The 20,902-nt window shown below is 39.4% G+C and overlaps 1 protein-coding gene across 1 annotated transcript in view; it reads left to right on the top strand.

The window, feature by feature from the left end:
* kcnma1a (potassium large conductance calcium-activated channel, subfamily M, alpha member 1a) overlaps positions 1–19,797 on the top strand; it is a 146,022-nt gene extending 126,225 nt beyond the window's left edge. The window contains 9 exon segments of the mRNA XM_072390909.1: positions 283–475; positions 4,212–4,325; positions 5,607–5,690; positions 7,250–7,380; positions 9,604–9,798; positions 10,253–10,371; positions 10,475–10,699; positions 11,769–11,797; positions 15,328–19,797. Of these exon segments, the coding sequence (XP_072247010.1) occupies positions 283–475; positions 4,212–4,325; positions 5,607–5,690; positions 7,250–7,380; positions 9,604–9,798; positions 10,253–10,371; positions 10,475–10,699; positions 11,769–11,797; positions 15,328–15,479 (1,242 nt within the window). The 3' untranslated portion in view covers positions 15,480–19,797.
* The last annotated feature ends 1,105 nt before the right edge of the window (positions 19,798–20,902 follow it).

The following is a 20,902-nucleotide window of genomic DNA, read 5'->3' as shown; positions in this document are numbered from 1 at the left end:
CGTGGTGTGCTGCCTTAGAGCTTGTTAGGCCTGGCTTGACTGATGATCAGAAGAGAATCTCAAACACAGCCCTCAGCACAGGCTAGCCTTTAGATTAGTCCATGTCTCTGAATCTCTAATGCCTGGTTAGATCAGTGGAATGTCATTGCCTCAAAACAAGAATACTTGTTAACTAATTTCCCAAAGCTCCATTCTGCTCACTTCTTAAATTTGTTTTTCTCTGTTTTGTTTTCTCTCTTGCTGTCTCGCTCTTTCTCTGTCTGTGTTCTCCTCACCCTGAAGGGTACACCATTAAGTCGGGCAGATTTAAGGGCTGTCAACATCAACCTCTGCGACATGTGCGTAATACTGTCAGCCAATCAGAACAATATTGAAGATGCCTCACTGCAGGATAAGGAATGCATCTTGGCATCACTCAACATCAAGTCTATGCAGTTTGATGACAGCATTGGGGTCTTACAGGCTAATTCCCAAGGTAAGAAGCGTCCTATTAGACTGCATGTACACTGCTTCCCAAAGGGGACAGGTTGGGGCAGGAAGGGAAGATGGTAGTCAGAAATGGAAAGAGAGGAGTAGAAAAGACTGTAGGGGGATGAGAATGCCACACATGAGGTATAGATGTAGTCTGTCAAGCACAGAGTGTGCTAAGTGTTCTTAATCAAAATTCTCTGCAAGTCTGCTGAAAATGATCTATCCTCTGACATTACATTAACTCCTAAAGATGTGCGCACAGAAAACTGTGTGTTGATGGCTTCCTCAAGCCTTTGAAGAGTGTTTACTCCATCTAATTTTCTGATGATTTTGGTGTTGTCCCTCGTAATTAGATGCTGCTAAACGTCTTTGATAATACTTTTTAATGATGTAATCAACATGACTGTGTCATTTGATGTTGTTCACCCTGATTCGGAGCTTGGCAGATCGTCTGGAACAGATTGTTGATGTTTGCAGACAAACATATGAACCTGGCATCCCATCAGGCCTCATCATCATTAAGCAGCGAGTACAAATCACCAGGCAGGCCAGTTCAGCTGCTCCTCATTAGTCACAACAAAACAGTGACACACACTTGCACACACTTTCATGTTTGTGTGACTTTGTGTGTGTTTGCACACATCACGTCTACAGATGTTCAGGGCAATCTCTCCACAAACATCTACAAACAGGTAAACCTCGGTTCATGATTAGCTTGAGAGACATGTCTTGAGCTCAGCACTGTTTAAAGCTACCACAGTGACTGTTGTATATACAAATCAAAGCTGAAGGTTCAAGAGCCCATTATTTTTTAGTGCAGAGCACTTCCACATGCTTTACTAGAATGCCAATGCTGTTATTTCTCTGACCATGAGTGAGTGATATGCTGTCGATAGCAGTGCCACCAAGAAAAAAAATAAGCAGGGGTAAACCTCGGAGAGGCTGCTCTGGGGAGCAGTACTCATTGAGAGCCACCTCAATAAGGAAGCATACTGGTCTCTATCTTTCCTCCAGATCAATGAATGGAGCCCACTGTCATCAATAATTAGGTCTTGCATGAACCACCCATTTACGAAAACACACATTCCCACTGCCGTGTACACATGCAAGCACAAGGAAACGCACGCACGTACCCAGATGCTGCTATTGTTTAGGGATTCCCTTCTCCTGGAATTGCTCCCATTCATATGCTATCTGTGGAATTTGGAAGGTGCAAATGAATAAGTAAACATATGCTTTCCTGGGGGTGAGCTTCTCACGGCTGCTGTAGCATGTCGTCAACCACAGAGCATTGCTGTGCCCGCGGGGCTACAGGGATAAGGGGGTAGATAACCCAGATCTTTCTTGTCTATTGTACACAAAGTTCCAGCCTCTCAGTAGCAACAGAGAGCTTTTAGAGAAGATGTTGTGTAATCAGGCAGCTTTTAGAATTTTGGCATCTCTGTTTTCTGAAAGCTAATCACATGAACATGTATATACACATAAAGAGGTAAGAATAAAAGGAAAAGGAAAGTGAAATTATTATGTAGCATAATTCATAGGATTTAAGAATAATTTTATACCAGAGATAAAATATTTTCTAATGCGTCAATATTTTCACATGTGAATATTTCCTGTTGAAATTACATTCTGGAGTGAACTCGGGAAGATTTGGGTGATGCGACAGATAAACACATTTTAGTTCTTGGTAAAGATGTGCAGCTCTGTGTTGGGAGCTCACGCTGAAATGCAGCTTTTAAGCTCTATGTTTTGAAAGCGGCACAGCAGCAGGCCTCATTTATCCCTGTTCTCACCAACATCACTTTCTGGTGTTGGCACTGCGCAGAACGAAGGCTGTTCTACATCCTCACACAGTGTGTTTGTGTTCAATATGATACAATATGCAGTGAATTCAAAACCTTGCCGTCACTCTCCAATAAACATCATTCTGTTTGGACAACGATGCAATTTTGTTTGCAATGCCTGAGCATGTGCTCCCTGGTCTGCTCATATTGTCAAACCTGCTCCTGGTTCAATAATTGGTGTAACAAAAGTTATGATCACCCAATCTTCAGTTCAGTGTGTGCTTCCTGCTATGTACTAAACAATAAGGTGTCTTTTCTGTTGCAAAGGGCTGAAAGATCTCTTTTGTAATGTAAGCAGCTCATTGAGTTGCCTGACAGAAAAGACACACACACTCACACACACACACAATTTGCAATCCTTTTAAAACTTTGTGACCTGAATATATACCCTGCATTATGTTTCCTTGGTCGTGGCACTATAAGCTGACATTTTTGCTATAGTCAGCACTAAATGATGGATGTCAAAACACAGTTTATGCATAATGCATATAGCATTACAGATTTAAGGTGTTTACTTGTCACTTTGAGGAAATGCAAAAATGTGAAGTCATGTGAATTCATACCCCTGTCACTTGCACTTGTATTTCATGGTTCTGTGCCACACCATAAAAGGTTTTCAGGATACACTTCACCAATTTTGTCGTAACAAAATGAACAACATATAAAATTTATGTCTGACCCTTGATGGAGGGACGCGAATGCTAAATATGTCCTAGCTGACCCCTAAAAGCACGGTAACTATATTGCCATTTTTAGGGAGGCACCTTGGTCACTTAGACCTCTCCTCTTTTTTTATGTTTTGTCAATCCACATATTTTAATGGTATTGAAAGAGCACATCGAAAACTTCATGCTGAGTGAGCTGATGCGAGCACTATGTGTAATAGTGATTGTACAGAGTTCCAGGTCCTGTCCTCAAGCTTCTGATGCTTTTGTAATGGAACATACTCAAAGGATGCATTACTTTATAATATCTATACTGCTTATCCTGTACTGCAATAAAGAGCAAAAACACTGCAAAGCAAAAACACTGTTACTACATAGAAAAAAAAGTTACCAGTCCTGTATCATCTTCTTGTTCTTAAATTTCATTGTATAACCTCTGCTTGAATTATCATAATTTTGAAAAAATAGAGTCGGATTCGGATGATCGTTTAATGTTTATTATATATTACAAATATTAGAAAGAAACAATAGTCTTTCTGAGAAAGAGCAAGCAATATTTTTTCAGACGTTGCTACAAAGAAATCGAAGCAAGTGAGCCAAAAAAATCCAATTTATTTTAAATGCACTTTGGTTGTATACAGTATAATTAAGTAAAGTGAATCATGATGGAGAATAGTAGCCCAGCTAAAGTCTAGACCTCATTAACTGGAATCTCATGTGGTTTGATGTACTTTAGTTAACTATAAGTATAGTTTGGTTATAGTAATTTCATCAGAAATAGTAGCGAAACAAACCAACTTCATTTTCTTAAACAATCCATGCAAAGAAAATTAGAATGATTCCGGAAAACAAAGTTCAGAAGTTTAACAATAGCAAGACATTATTAACTCTCTCATAAAGCATTTATACGGAGAGACAAGGCTGTTTGAGCAGAGTTTAGGATTAATGGCCTGCAGAGCTTTGTAGTGAAAGGTGGGCCTACTTTGCATATTCTGCCATGAAAGCCATTGTAAGAGATGAAGGGATTTCTCAGTTAGAAAAACTTAAAATAATGATTTTATTGATAGATAATAAATCCTGCGCACTCTTCAAAAATAAGTCATTCACACAATTGTATATTTGTTTCAGTTTCTCCCCAGCCTGAAAACTTTGGGGATCTCACAATGCTTTTTGGTTATATCATTTACAGATGTGTTCTGTGACCTATGGCTATACTTCCTGTTGTGTTTAGGTTTCACGCCTCCTGGAATGGACAGGTCATCTCCAGACAGCAGTCCAGTACATGGCTTTGTTCGTCAGGCTTCTGTCACCACCGGATCCAACATCCCCATCATCACAGAACTAGGTAAAATTGTTTTCAACCACCTCCAAAGCAAGTAACCTCAGATCAACTCATAATTAATTTCCGGATGGGGACTCACATAGCTGATAATCCAAGACCTCATTCTGCCACCAAAAGTTCCAACTCATTCAATGTCAAATGGACTAAGGAATATGTATGGAATGTCACATTCATGGTGTTTGTAGCTCCGTCCAGCTCAAGTTCATCTGCATTATCGGATTTTGCTTCAGTAGTTGTTGTCAAATGATGACTCAACTTGAAGATGTCAGACAGGCGCTTTTAGGACAAAAGCTGCATCTCCTGCAATTTGTCTGCTAATGGACGAGGGAAACTCAGCCCAATGGAGAGAGTGAGAGAGGGAGAAAAGGTACAGGGACAAAAAAGTGCCTTGGTTGCAAAATAGGTCCATTTATTAATAACAATACCAGTGGTTGTATTCCCACTGGTGATGGGGTCTCATGAAACTTTCAGATCTCTGAGGGGCCTTCTGAGGCACCAGAGACCAGGTACTCTGTCTCCCCTGACCCAATTAGGGAGCAATGGAGCATGAGGCCAGCTGAGAAAAGGCCAAGAAGAGATAGGAGCTCCCTAATGTTACTTGTTCCAGGCCCAGCCATTCCCTCAATGGAAGCTCTCCCATTACACTTCTGATTGCATAAATAATCGTCAAAACCAGATAGTCCATGTTTGAGTTATCGTCCCGTATTCAAATGCTAGGAGCTCCGGTGTTTTGCCAGTGCATGCTCTCTGCTGGCAGATTTCACAGCAGCAGCAACACGAGATGCGATAACATTGTTTTTCTGGAAAGGAAGAAGTAAGAGCATACAGAGGACAGAGTGGCTGCCTGTCACACTGTAACCTAACACTGTAATTACATTGTCATTTGTTCAGATTACAGTGCCAGGAGCAGATTAAAGCCAAGTTGAGACAAACAGAAAAACCCTAAAAAAAAAATCATGCCTCATCTGAGTTGCATGATCGATTTTCTTTGCATGGCGACATGAAGCAAGTGCGTTTCTGGATAAGACCTTGTTTATCCCTTGCACTGTGTTACCGTGACATAATTTCTTTTTTTGTTGTAGTTGTTTAGCGCTGTGACAGCGCTGGCTTCGTATCTGCTGTGCACTTTAATCCACCGTGCTTTACTTTTAGACACTGGACAACCATAAACCATTTCAGAGTAATTTTGGTCTTGACATGAGTATTCTGAGACAGCAAAATGCCTTTGAAACTGCTTCAATAACGACACCATTTCTCCCCCTCTCTGCACCTCATCACCATTAGCTAAACCTGGCAAACTACTGCCATTGGTTTCACTCAGTCAGGAAAACAAAAGTGGAAACAACATACAAATGATAACAGAGCTGGGTAAGCTGAGCCTTTGTCCTCTGCTGCCGTCGGTTCCCTCGCTCCACCGCTCTGCTCCTCATCAGCTTGTCTTGATTTATCTGGCTGCAGTCAAGGCCCTCGCTGCTCCCATGGCTTTACTTTGAACACATTTTTATTCTTCGTTCTGGTTGAAATTGACTGTCTTGTTTTAGGCCTTTTTTAATGATTTTTTTTCTTTTTGTTTTTTTTTTTGGTCTTTTTTTCTGTTGCATTTGCAGAGCATCGCTGGGCCTTTGATCATGCTCAGTCTGTCCTTGTGGCTGTTTTCATGCCAACACTGCCCTCGGCCCCTCACCTCCCCTCCTCTCCTTATTCAAACACACTCGCAGACTAAGCCACCCCACCATCTTCCCCGCCCCACCGTTCACTCCTTTGGCTGAGGCCCGTTTGCATCAGCCCCTTGTCTCTTTGACTGATGTATCTGTTTCACATCTTACAGGAAGCCAGAGCTTAAACTAGATTTTAAGAACAAAAAACTCAAGATCAGTGAATCTCTTAAGCCGCTTCTCTTTTTTGATTAATTTCAAATAACACATCAGTGAAGCACAGATGTTGTACAAGTCAAACATAGACTTGTATGATGCTTGTTTTTCAAGTAACGTTGGTTCTTAGACCAGTCTGTGTACAGTGTTGGTTGAAATAAACTCCAGAGAAAAAGTCTGCAGGGAGGTGTTTTTGCTTTCATTACTGGGTTAGCAACACTTACACTGTGCCAATAAATCACTTAGCCTGACTTATTGTTAATCCCAGTATTCAAAATGTTTTGTTACTTGTTTTAATTTTACTTTCAGGGCACAGGTAAATACGTAAGATTTTATTCCTCTTAAGGTGATGATGTGACAATCACATCCATCAAGTGAAACTCTGGAAATTCAAAGCATGACTTTATAAGTGCATGGTTTTCTCACGTAAGATAATAGCCATTGTTGAAGTCTCAGTATTTACTGTTTAATTGACATATCAAATAATACTAAAAACAATCTTAATAATGCTGGTGGCACTGTTACAAGACTAATTATAGTCTATAATAAATATGTAGTTTTGCATGCTGTAAAAAAAACCAAAAAAATAAATTAACAAAGGGCACCCTTTGAGCTATCAAAGCTGGGGACTTCTGCAATGGTTATTGCTGTGTATGCATAATAGACTCTAAATAATATTTTCCTAAAGCTGTTTGAAAAGCACCCTGCATGTTATTTACAGCACATATACTGTAACATTTTGAGATCAATTCAGAGATATCATCTTCCCATCATTTCCAGTATATACACACGCACACCGTTAAAAAACCTTTAATTAAACTGTAAAGTTTAATGTGTATATGATCTTACATGACGTTGCAAGCTCCAGCCCTCCTTCAATACCTCTATATTGGAGACCGTCCTCTTATATTAGCATGATATATCCAAATCTTTCCAAGTGCAACGCAAGGTGAACCAAAAATTCTACTTTCCCGAACTCTCAGGTGTGTTGGTGTCAATGTGTTTGACTGCTACCATCACAGTGGCCCTCTCTAATTCAGCTGGGTTTCATTTCAGTGAACGACTCAAACGTTCAGTTCCTGGACCAAGATGATGATGACGACCCAGACACAGAGCTGTACCTCACTCAGCCCTTCGCCTGCGGCACTGCCTTTGCTGTCAGTGTACTCGACTCCCTGATGAGCGCGGTGAGTTCTTAAACAGATTGAAAAAAGTATTTTATTTTTTAAATTCTCATTTTTGTGTAGCTCTGAGCAATTTCAAAGTGACTTCAAATCCCGCATGTTTTGTTTTCTAAATAATTCTTTAATTGTACGTTGCGCATTCAGTTGGAAAGCTCAGTTTACAGGGAAAATAATTATTTTCAATGCTTACCCTTTTAGAGTAGTAAACGTCATGAACTTTCCAGACTTTGCAGCTTGAGTAAATAGAAAATCTTTTGGGTTGTGAAGTGATATGTTTTAGGAGATGCGCTGTTTTGGCATTTCAAGCAAGCAGAGGTTGGTAAATGAAATGGCACACTACATTGATCATATATGCCTGCCAACTCTACTGACATCAAAAGGAAAATTGCCGGCATCACTCCTCATCTTAAGTATTATGAATTTGACTTTCAAGAGCCTTATTAGATCTGTAAACAAAGTAAGTGTTGAAGGTTAGCGTAATGGTGATGGCAGAAGCTTGGGCATACCAGTCCAAAGAAACACTCTTTCATCTTTTGACAATGTCATCACTTCACTGCGATTATATAGATTAGGGGGAGATGGGGGACTCAACTGTATAAATTGTTCCTCTCCCCATCTCGTGGACGACAGTTTTTTTCCTTGTGCTGTGATGGCTTAACTCCTGCAGTCCTGTGAATGAGGGGTTAGAGGAGCATGCAGAGCTGCGCTGAGCAGAGAGTCGAGCAGGCGTCAGCTGTAGTCTGGCACTGGTCAGAGGTGAAGCCGGCTAATGGACACTGCTCATCCATCATGAGTCTCTGCAAGCCTGTCAGGGGCCCAGAGAGAGGCGCTGCCACTCTGGCCCGGCTGTCGAGTGACATCGGCTGTCTTCACATGTGGAAAAAGCAGGTTCTGATAGGCTTGAAGGACAAAAGAATCTGACACCAACAAAGCGCAGTCAAGTGTTCCCTTAGAAGGGAAAGTGGACATTGTACAGTGTGTAAAGTAATGTATGCAAAGAAATGAAATAGTGCTTGTTGAAGTACTTCTGTTTTACTTTACGTGATAATCAGTTCACTACTATGATCACAAAAATACCATTGATCCCTAAAGTCAGATCATTTCATGTATATTCTTTTCAGTGTTTACCTATAAATCGTTTGGGTTGCCAGGTACTGTGCCTTATCTGGTTGAGTGGGCCCCCAGTTTACAGAAGCTGAAAGTTGTTTGCCCTTCTTTGTCCAGCTGCCTTCTCGTCCGCTTAACTCCTGAATAAAGACCACTAATGCTCACGTTTTTTTTTTTTTTGGTCCCGCTTTTGTGCTTATATCAGCTCATCACAGATCTTTTTCTGTGGTCATAAGCTCTAGGCAAAGTGCGCCCAAGTCAAACTGTCGTCCTCTTAGTAAATACATTGTACATCATGTTAAAACAATCTATCTGAGTAGTATTACAACTATTTAATACAGCTCAGGATACAAATAACTGACTCTGCAGGGAGATACTACACAGTCATTTGAGGGCAGTAGAGAAACATTTTACAAGCTACATAACCTTTGGCAATGCCTGAGGAGCAGACAGTTTCTGCCTCAGTTGGCATTTCTATAAATTTCTTTCACATTCACCTATCAACATTACAGACAAATGTTTATGTTCAGCTTTTGATTGAATGAATAAATCATTATGTCCACTGTTATGTCCCACAGTAAGCAGATGATGAACAGAACATTCATCTTTATGTTCGTTTAAAGTCCTGCTCTGTCTTTGCTGCTGATGATGCTCATGCTGTCCACTGTTGTACTCCAGATTAGTTTTGGTTTATTCGTTTATTAGTTTATTCAAATTGATTTGGGAAGATATAATGTCCAATCAAGAGCAAGAAAGACAAGTTGCTGACCAGCTCTGGATTCTTCCCCTCTGCAGAGCTACAGAAATTGGCCATTGAGAAGGAAGTGGGACTTTACAGAGGAGGTCCCTAAGTGTCAGGAGCCACTTTTGCTTGTTTAAATCTCAATAAAGGGTTGTAAAACAGACAGTATGAGAAAAACATCCTATCATAATACATTGTTATTTAGAGTACCTTAATTAAAACACATAAAGCTACTGAAAGCAATACCATGCTACATCAGTTCAAAGTAACCAGACAGTGTGAGGGTTGAGCTTTTTTTTCCCTCCCACATCTTTGACCATCCTGTCTGTGTTTCTAAGGGAGTCCTATAACAGAGATCGCTTCTGTTCTTTTCCCAGACATACTTCAACGATAACATCCTCACACTGATCCGAACACTGGTCACAGGGGGAGCCACGCCAGAACTGGAAGCCCTGTTGGCTGAGGAGAATGCTCTCAGAGGAGGCTACAGCACACCACAGACACTGGCCAACAGAGACAGGTGTCGCGTTGCCCAGCTAGCGCTCTACGATGGGCCTTTTGCTGACTTAGGGGTAAGTGGATGTTTAAGCAGCGATGACACATTTTGGCATTACCCAGCAGCACACATCTGGCTGCCTGTTCCTGTCGCAGTCCTTAATCCAGTGTGAATCAGAGGGATCATGTAAAGCAGGCCATAGTCGGCGGAGAACACTTTGAAGAGAACAGTAAACACTATCAAGAAAACACCAAGTTGAAGTGGTTCCAAACTTGTTTTACAGATTTTTTTGTGTGGTTGTTAAATAAGCATCCAATATGCAAGCATGTATTTTTTTCTAAGTGAATTTAAAGCATGGTTTGAAAACATCACCGATTACTTCAGTGTGCTCTGACAATATTTCCATTTCATTTGGAAGAAGAGAAAAAATGGATGCAAAGACTTACTGAACACAATTTTGTTATAACCTAAAGTGAAGTCATCAGAATGACCTTTGACACTGATGGTGCCTGTGTTATGTTTTTCATCAGGACGGTGGCTGCTATGGAGATTTATTCTGCAAAGCATTGAAGACATACAACATGCTGTGCTTTGGAATCTACAGATTAAGAGATGCTCATCTCGGTTCACCAAGCCAGTGCACAAAACGGTACGGGTCCAACTTTTGCACACTGTCAAAACAAATAATTCAATGTATATGAATGAAAAAAATATAAAAGCGTAATCCTTACTAACACTTATTTTCTGGATAGATATGTGATCACAAACCCCCCATACGATTTTGAGCTGGTGCCCACAGACCTGATCTTCTGCCTCATGCAATTCGACCACAACGCTGGCCAGTCACGGACAAGCTTATCCCACTCTTCCCACTCCTCCCATTCCTCCAGCAAAAAGAGCTCCTCTATGCACTCCGTCCCCCCCTCCAACCGGCAGAACCGCAGCAGCAAGACGAGGGAAACTCGCGACAAACAGAAGTATGTGCACTCACATGTCCTGTATGGCTTTACTCTGCATGCTTAGTGTTTTACAACTGACCTGTATTATATAAGTGTGTGTGTGTTTGTGTGCAGACTGTGATGACACATGCACTGATGATAACTGTGTATCGTGTGGTTCGTGCTCTGTGGGTTTTTTTTTTCATTATCATCTGCATGTGCTCTTCACTCTCACATCACAGTGATCATAACACGATATTGGCAAATCAATAAATTGACTCTGTGAAAAGCTGGTCTTGTTTATCATACTATTGAGACTTGTTTCTTATAATTATGAAATTATAGGCTTTGCGAGTATTAGAACCACTTATTTGGATGGCATAAACTTTCTGGTTGGAAACAAGCTTTGAGTAAGACTCAACCGTAACTTACATTTAGTTTGTTGTTTGGTCTACCTGTTGTATGTGTCTTAATATGTAGTTGTTTTGCGTCTAACTTGTAGTATTTGTGGAGTAAGTAATTGTTGTTTGTTGGATATTTGTGCACATGATCAGAGCCTAGATCATGGATGTTAATGTATTGTGATTTACCAAATGTAGGTAATATTGGTAATTGGTCAAATTTGACTTTTTATTATGCTGCTACCCATAAAATCATTCCTCATTAGCAATGTTAATATTTTGTTATACATGGTGCATCTGTACTGCTTTTTTTGCATGTCCATATTGAGCAGACTCTTATTTCCTGTTCTGTTTATTACAGAGTTACACAATTATTTGAAATGTGGTCAACTATTTTGATTTTCACATTATATTATTACTTATTCTCTCCCCCCAAAAGCTTTGAATTTATTTTTGAGTTAAGAGACTGAAGTGATTTCAGAATCGTGACACATCCCAAAAGCATGCAGATTTGTTACGATTGTAATAAATAATTAATAAATGGTCGACGATAAGCCCTCAATACATCTCAGAATTGAGATGTATTTTATAGCCCAAACTGTGGTGATAACATGTAAGCTTTAAGTTGGCTGGTAGTAATTTGTCAGATGTGTATTGAATGTAAATACTACTCACTTACAGTAGATTACTTACCTCTCTTTTTGAAGTGCAACAAGGATGAATAGAATGGGCCAAGGTATGCAAGTTAACAATTCTGCATGACTTAGCAACCTTTACTTGGGGTTCTGATCATAACGATGTCCTCTGTGGATATTGTTATGATGAGGGGAGTTTGTTTTATTTATGATATTCTTCAGATGTTAAGTAAACCATGCCTCAGTTTAAGTTTTGCTTTCATTTGAAAAGCAAAATGTCTGCTGCTGCTCCTGCCATGGTCAGGTCCATCTTTACATTGCATGAAGTTGAGACAAAACCCCCACTTTTCTTTGTGCATTTATCTCAGTTATTTACTTGATGATCTGATGTTTCTTTTCTTGCCTAGGGATTTTTTTTTCATATTATCTCTTTCCATTATTTATCATGCCTTTTTATGATTTATTTGAACTTGAGATGGGGTGAATTGTGTGAGAGGTCTGTGTGTTTGCACATCTTCCCTCCTATTGAATGCTGTCAGATGACTGCAGCAGACTTTTAGATATCACATTTATCACATGTGTGTTCCCAGTGAGTAAAATAAGTTATTATTTTACCAGCACCTACACAAAGACCAAGTAGCAACGTGTTTTCCTGCTGGATGAACCTGCATCACATGTAGGTCAGACTCATTTAAATCCCCCTGATGTGACCAAATTGCTTACTTCTTCACAGAACTTTAAGAAAGTGTGTCCAGCCCTTTGCCATTGGCCACACCAATAAAGTGGAGGGTGTGACCAATTTAAAGTTTAAATTGAAGGGGGAGATGAGTCTGTAAGTTTCCTTCTTGTAACCCTGTGCACCTGATTATGGTGGTTAGAGGCGACATCACTAAGTTCACCGTATCAACAGCAGAATCCGGAAAGAGATGGCAGACATCTTGCTTCACCTCAGGCGCAGTTCTACACATCAAATGTCGGTGCTTTAACACACAGCCCTGCAGCTTAAGCTTGCTAACACACACACACAAATGAATGTCCACACAAGCTTGCATGTGGCACACACACACACACACACACATGGTTTGCTCCACATAGCAAAGTTAAAATTTGATATTACAACTTCACCCAAAAGGAAGTGACATCTTGAATGGCATTTCAGATGCCTGTGAAGTGCTGGGAGAGAGTTTACAAACTTCTGACAGCTGGCATAAATCTTTCCTCTCTGCAGAAATGGCGCACTCATAGCCTACTTAAACATGAAGATATTCTCTCCAAAATGACACATCCCGCTCCTTTAAATCTTTTCCCTACTCTCATGCTGACAGCGATTATGTGAGAGCTTACTGTGAAATGCCATTGTTTAAAATGTGGCACACATTGTAAATTACAGCATTAAGAACACCAAAATTCTAAAAGAAATAATATCTTTGGTGACTTAACCACGCCATTTTTTATGAAGGTTTAGAAGTATCCATCTCTGTGATTTCTGCAACCCCAAAAATGTAAACGTACATATTTCAACATACATATTTGCATTTATCATTAAAGGTGATACTTCTACCCAAAGGAACTTATGAGTGAAAAACAACATACAAACTTCAGGACAATGAAAAACCCTGACATTGCATTTTGTCTATGTATATAAAAGACAAACTGCAAGTACGGGGGGTAAGTGCAAGTTTGGTGTTAGAAGCATTAAAAGAGGAAGTGTTCAAGAGATTTTTTAAGGTAGACAGGCAATTGGCAACTCATTTCACTATTGTGGAAGCACAAATGAGAATAATTTGGACTGAGGCTGCCCTGTGTGCAGGGGGAGCAATATCAGACATAATTCTTGAGAGGAGCGTGTTTAAGGAGAAGCATAAGCCTTTATGATTGAGTTTAGATTTTTGGGTCGACTCATGAATGACACTATAGGCAAACATTAGATACTTGAGATCAATTCTGAGAGCCATGGGTAGCCAACAGAGGTCAAGAAGTATTGGAGTGATATGTACCCTCTATCGGCTGATCTGCGGGGGTTGCACTGTTCGTGCCTGGGAGACTTGCAAGCATCTGCCAGTGCAGTAGTAAAGCCGAGAGATAGCCAATGTCTGACATGGTGAAGTGATGAAACATCAGCAGAGAAGGATAGCTGATCATCAATCAAAACACTGAGGTTATTACACCAATCATTTGTCTGGAGGACAGATGTGGAAGTCATTTTAATGTTCAAATTGTAAATTTGGGTGGCACAAGTCCTTTAGTGCAATACAATGTAATTTAGTGTTTCTGTATTAATCAAATATGTGCATATGTCTTTAATGGTTTTATTGAAGATATTGAAGAGTCTTTTTCAATTCCATGGTATACTTAATTTTTTTTGAGGCAGCTGGGCTTTTGGGAGATTCTTAGGAAGACAACAACCAAACTCATCTAAGCAAGTCTCAAAGCTATGTGATCATTACAAAGGAAGTTGTTTCAGACTAAATAATGTCCTATATTAGCACCTAAAGGCAGACTTTATGTTTGATAACAGTCAGTTATAGTTTGATTTAGATGCTGCTTTAACATGATCTATTTTGGAACAGGGAGTGCTTCTTTATCGAAACAGGACAAACAATTACACTTTTAGCAGTGGGAAAGCTGATTTTAGTCTTCTCCCGAAGGGCCTCGCGTGGGATGTGCTTTTCTAGCTGGCTCCTCTCTGTTGATCTAATTGGTTACAGCTAGCCTGAATTACATGCCAAGTTTTTTTTTTTTTGCAAGCTCTTGCCCTGTTCTCACTAAACTAAAATTTCTGTGTAACAAACCACCCAACATATCAGGTAGCTTTCATCCAGCCCATGCCCTACTATCAACACTCAGCAGGAAATCAAGCTCTTTCTAATAACCTTCCTCCGTGCTCTCCCCTTTGGCTACAAATGTTCATAAATTAGAGGAATACAACCTTGGCACACATGGAATCTGTTTTGGCTCAAGTTTAAAACTTTTCAACATTTGCTTAAATTCTCACTGCCCCAGGCAAACTGGGATTTTATGCGTGTGTTTGCCTCTTTGCATTGACTTTGCATGCTGTCCTGCCACGTCCTCAATCTGGCTGCCCAACAGAATATATTAAATAGCCCTCACCTTAATACAGACTATTACTTTGGTTGAAAGAAATTCCTTGAAACACTTGTGTTTCTCTTCAATAGATTCTTTATACACAACAAGCAAAATGATTAATTCTGGTCTTAACTGTGTATTGTGGTGGAAGCAGAAATTTTTGAGATGGATGTCTCAAAACCTGTAAATAAAGCTAAACCGTTCTGTGCTCCATGCTATGTCTGTAACACCTATTTAACTATTTAATTTACACTATTCTAAATTGAAATGATCAACATTACAATTCTGCCACATTCTATACATGTGCTTACAAAGTTGTTTTTTAAGTGCACAATGCCACCATATCGACTTCAAATTGGCATCCGACTTGGACACACTAGAACTTAAACTTAAAGTGGACCTCAGAGGCTGGTGCTAATCCCAAAATGCCGTGTAAATATCAATATCACTTAAACTGAGGCAGTATGGTTGTGAATGACTCGATGTTTAATACTTTTTCATGCTAACTACTTGTTTTCTTCCTCTCTTGACTTGTTCTCTTTAGAAAAGAAATGGTTTACAGATGAACCAGAAAATGCCTACCCAAGGAACATTCAGATCAAGCCCATGAGCACTCACATGGCCAACCAAGTCAACCAATACAAATCCACTAGTAGCCTGATTCCACCAATCAGAGAAGTTGAAGATGAATGCTGAACACCGGGTTTTCTCACCGACTCACCTGATATCTGTACACTCTTTCCGAAGAGACAGGCAGAGATCACCAGTTGAGAAGTGATGATGATGATGATGACGACGATAAGGGTGTTGAAGACAGACACATTTCTCTTCACTCATTCTTCTAATCAAGGGTTGGATGGAAACCCAGACTGGAAGGGACCTCCTATGTGTATACCTTAAATGTTACTTCCATGCTTTGGACATTGTTTAATTTATAACGTATCCATAGAGATGTACATAATGACAATCAAATAAGGATTGTACAGCCCCTCCCCCTAGCACTTTTTGGAGTCATTTTAAGAATTGACAAAAAAAAAAAAAAGACAAGAGTACTTCCTGTTATTCTTTGCAATAGTTCACTTCTTCATGTGACCAGACATGTGACCAGGTGACTGGTTATTGGAGGATGGGGTTGCAGCGATAAACTGATCATATCATCACCCAAAGATTCACCCAGAGGCGTCACATCAAACCAGCTGGGTTCATCATATATCCTGTCCGCTTCTGTTCTATTTGCACTAAAACTGAATAAGTTTCTTTTGACAGAACAACTGGAAACATCATCCCCAACAAAACATCTCTGATGAGATGACAGATGGATGGAAGAAGAAGAAAGGGAAGGAAGAAAGGAAAGGCTACTTGGCTTTGGAGGCATACTAATCCTGTTCTTGGTTTGTTATGTCATTGCATAAAGTTTGCTACCTTAACTCATCAAGTTGAGTGTGGGCATTCCAGGCCTGCAGAATAAAACCGCCTTTTGAGCAGTAATCTAAAACCCAGAGAATGGTGCAGTGTGGGTGTATGCTGGCTGAAAGAGAACCCTGTACCTACATATTTTCTGCAGATAGGTCATATACTAAGGCTATGACTCAGTTTCAAGCTCGCATGATATGTGCCTGAGCCCTTTTTAAAACACACAGTGTGGTTTAATAACCTTGAATTCCTTGAATGAATTCATGGAAAGGATGAAATACAACCTGCTCAGTCCTTTGTGCATTCAGAAATGTTTATGTACACGCTCTGTATGTGAATGTGTGTGCATCGCAGCCACTTGTTACTCTGGTGTTGCGCTTATCACTGTCACCCGCCCTTATTCACTGGTTTGTATATGATGGTTCAGCTTTGAGGGAACAGCATGTGGGATTTTAGCCTGAGAAAAGAGTAATCGTAGAAACAAATAGTTGTAGAGTCTAAGGAATTTGGATCGACTAACAATTAAGTTGCATTAAGAACCAAGTTAAAATCCCCAACTATGATTGAGCAGATCTAACAGCAGCTGCTATGATTGAGCAGATCTAACAGCAGCTACAAAGAAGAGTGCTGTATTATCTGAATGTTTTACAATTTACGTTAAGTTCATGTCTGAGGAAGGGAATGCCACATATTGCGTAAAGTGGGCATAAATGGGTCCTCCTTTGATTGGAGCAACTGCCTGGCACAGGGTTGGCACAGAGGCAGTAAAGAGCTTGGATGTTATCTGTTGCCAATCCAGATGTCACACACCTCAAAACTCTCAGGAGTTAAGCTGCTGTGTTCGATCCTCTGACATGGGAAAATGCTCAAGCATAGTTGGTGGTAATGCAACAGTGCCACAGACTGCTATTAAGGACACTGAAGATTTACTTGTGTTCTTTGTGCTAGCCTGTGTGCTACACAAGTGTATTTTGCACATCTTGTGATACCCTTAGATCCAAATTTAGCAATGATGAGGATTGAGAGAACCTTATATAAATGAGTAGTACAATTTATACATTAAAACATTATTTTATAACCATATACATAATCAATTTCTACTTATTTTTCTAGTCAAGAATGAGGAAGAAAGTACTTTAGGAGATAAAGACTCAATATCTTTAATTACAACTACATATCAAATTATTTGTGTTAAATATATCACTATTTATTTCACATGGTATGAAAACAAATAGTTATTTTTTTATCCCCTGGGCCCCTTATAAACAAACTGCATCACTCGAGAGCTCATATAGCTCAGCCTGCATTGTGAAACCACCATCTTCAGCCCGGCAGCTCGGCTCTGTTGACTGCTTGTAGAAATGAATTTGGGCTCATTTGAAGCCTCCTTAGTTTCACAGATGCAGTGTCTACTAAATAATGTGTATAGTAAGAATCCCTAGCTGAGAACATCCGTATAAAAGGGTAGATGTAGAGGAATTATGTATTGGGGGGTACATGTTGTATTTAACTGGAGAGCAGATCAGAGTGCTGATAATGACTTGAAGGATATGAAGTCGCTCCCACTGTGTGCAGGCCAGAACTGAATGACCTTCATTAGATGCGTTTGACCTAAATTAGGTCCCATGTGGTGGAAGAGCATGTGTACGCTGCAGCACGGTGTGCTGGTGTTTTCAACAAAAAATAATTTCAAATATGACAGGGAGACACTCGTTGTTTGTTGCAGTGATCCTCCTCCATAGACTGTAAGGGGAAATTCATTCTAAAAGTAGAAAAAAACAATTTTGGAATATGGAAAAAAAAAGAAAATATTTGTGCTAAATATGTTTGTGTAAACTCAACATTTAGACCACATTTCTTTCTCAAACAAATTGATCTAAGCTTCAATGTCTGTCTATTGGGTGTGGTGCAACTATACTGAAGCTTCATACACATTGTCCTACAGTGAACTTTTGAACTGTGATTACATCTTTGTCACGCATCGTAGCAAAATAGATTTCTTTTCAAAAAAATATGTGAGTAAAATGTTTGTATAATTGGGTCGTCATGGCATACTCGCTAGCCTTCTCAATAAGGAAATATTAATAGCTGATCATGGCGATGAGTCATTATTCACAAAATCGACAAACCGATTGTTATGTTGAAAAGAAAAAAAAAAAAGAAGACAAATGTGTATCTCAAAAACGAAAGTACTATATGTGACACAAGAAAAAGTCAGATCTGGTTTAACAACCATCACTATGATGGAAGGTAGCACCAATTCAGCAACTGTTATCAAAAGAGAGAACATCCTTAGTTGTTATTATTACTTCGTGTTATTACAGGGTTTACATTCCATTTTGTCAGCTTGTCATTTTTTGTCACAAACTGTCACAACTGCTTCTTCTTTGTTTACAGAGTAATTATAAGGCACTTAAATGCAGCGTGGCTCAGATATAGAATGGTACATGCTGCAAACTGGTAACACACAAAGTAATGCACCATTTATTTTCATTATACTTGATTAATGTGCTTTTTCTACCTGAACCCTTGTTGTGCAACTCATTCAGGCATCATTTACACCACTGGACTGAGATTTTTCTCCTTCCTATACCTTTTTCAAAAGTATGTTAGTTTTAGTTCTTTGCATTGTACACCTCTAAAGTTTTTAGAGTGTTTTTGAAGTGCCATGAAGCGTTTAGTTGAGCAAGCATCCTTCAGTCATTCAGGGACAAGGACTCGCTTCAGAGTCCAAGTGTTTTTTTTTCCACTGTGAGAACAGTGTCTTGTACTGACATGGAGAACATCCAAGCCATCAATGCCTCCATGCCAGTATAGTGCCAGGCAGTGCAGGATGTCAGGAGGAGGGCCCATATTAAGTCCCACTAAAGCGACAAGTGGCATTCAGGAGGCCCGAGGGGCTTCTAAGGAGGATGAATGCAAGCAACAGTTGTCAAACCATGCACACCGTCTCCGCTGTGTACTTGGTTACAGGTTATCTGCTTGTTTGCTTTCTTGAAGTGTAGTGAGACATGGATGACTGAAAGATGCACATAGAGGCTCATGCCTGTAATATCACGTGTTGTTTTCCACTGAGCAAATCAAATATGATGCGTCATATGTTCAAATTACAATATGTTGCATTATTTATGTTAATCTGTTTTTTTTGTTGCTATAGAGGATGGATATAATAATTTATTTGCTGGAAAAATTGTACTAGGTATAATATATAACACTTACAGGGATTAGAGGTGGGTCTCAAGTCTTAAGAATACATTAAAATTGCATTCAGCAATTTTGTCTAAGAAGAGTTTTTTTTTTTTTGGTTGCCTATCAGTTCAGGAAGATTTCAGGATATTGCTCTTGTGTATCACAGATAAGATGTGTTGGCATATCATCATTGCAACATACAGGAGTTTGACATAGCATTCTAATTAGTTTGGATGTGTTCTAGACATGATGGAAAAATGGATTATTTGATGGTGCTGAGTTGATCTACCTGACTCTGTCAAATATAATCTGCTGATAAATATACTGTCTTGTACAAAAAGTTTGTACATAAATTGTACATGGTTTCTTTTTGTATTTTCTCAAATTAAAATGGATGTATTTGTGTTCTAAACTTTGAGACCTTGTCCTTTTTATTGCTGTAAGAAGAAGAAGAATTTTTATTTTTTTAATTATCGGAAGCGTTAGGACTAATGACAAGTAAAAAGTGAAGGAGGTTGAAATTGAAAAAAATTTGCTTTTTATTGCATTCAACTAGAAATGTGAGGAATTTGTACTGAAGTATTTCCATTTTATACTGCTATATCAGAGAGTAACATGAACTCAAGAAAAAGAAAATCCCTTCTAGTCAATGGATATTACTGATTATAGAGCCCAGTCTACGAAAAAAGCAGTCGCAAACACATGTTAAGTCAGAATACTAGACCAGACAACAAGACAACATACCAAATATTTAAAACGACATATTTTTCAAATTTTTGGGGAGATATATGCTTGTTTTAATTTTAAAGTCAACAGCACAATTCAATACATTTAGGAAAGCAAAACAGTGGAAATGTGTAGCTCAGACAGAAACACTGGGTGGAACCTCTCACAACTCATTTGGTTAACTAGGTACAGGTCAGGAACATGACTGAGAAGGAAAAAAGAACATCTCAGAGTTTGAGTCTTCCAGAAGTAATGATCCAGAGAGGTTCGCCGCCCCTTAAAAGACTGTGTGAACAATTTAAGAATAACTTTTGAAAAGCAGATTCAGGGATGTTATATATATAACTATAGTTTATAATGTCTGAGATGTCACTGCTTTCTTTGGACCGGAGTTAATTTAAGATGGGTTGAGTGGAAAATGGTCATATGGATTCAAATTTGAAATTCTAATTGGAAATGATGGACATTGTGCCATCCAGGTTAAGGAGAAATTAGATTATTTGGGTGATATTAGCATAAACTTAAAGTCACAGACCCATGGTCAGTTGGTCAGTAACTTGCACATCTGTAAAGTTTCTGTTGAAAGATATTTGTAGGTTCTGAAGCAACTTATTTTACCAACCAGACAATGTCTTCCTCAAGGCAGGTCTTGCTTTCTTCAACAAATGAATACTAAACCCCATTCTGTGCATATTACAGCCTGGGGCTGTAGTAAGAGGACAGGTAAAACAAGGTGCTACATAATTCACCAAAGTTTGACACACGAAGGTTGACAGACAGAAATCCTATTG

The sequence above is a fragment of the Leuresthes tenuis genome, unplaced genomic scaffold (genome assembly GCF_036924035.1).
Source record: "Leuresthes tenuis unplaced genomic scaffold, fLeuTen1.0.hap1 SCAF_8, whole genome shotgun sequence".
Taxonomy (NCBI): Eukaryota; Metazoa; Chordata; class Actinopteri; order Atheriniformes; family Atherinopsidae; genus Leuresthes; species Leuresthes tenuis.
Note: the sequence above shows the minus strand (reverse complement) of the source record. Positions and strands in the feature narration are given on the sequence as shown.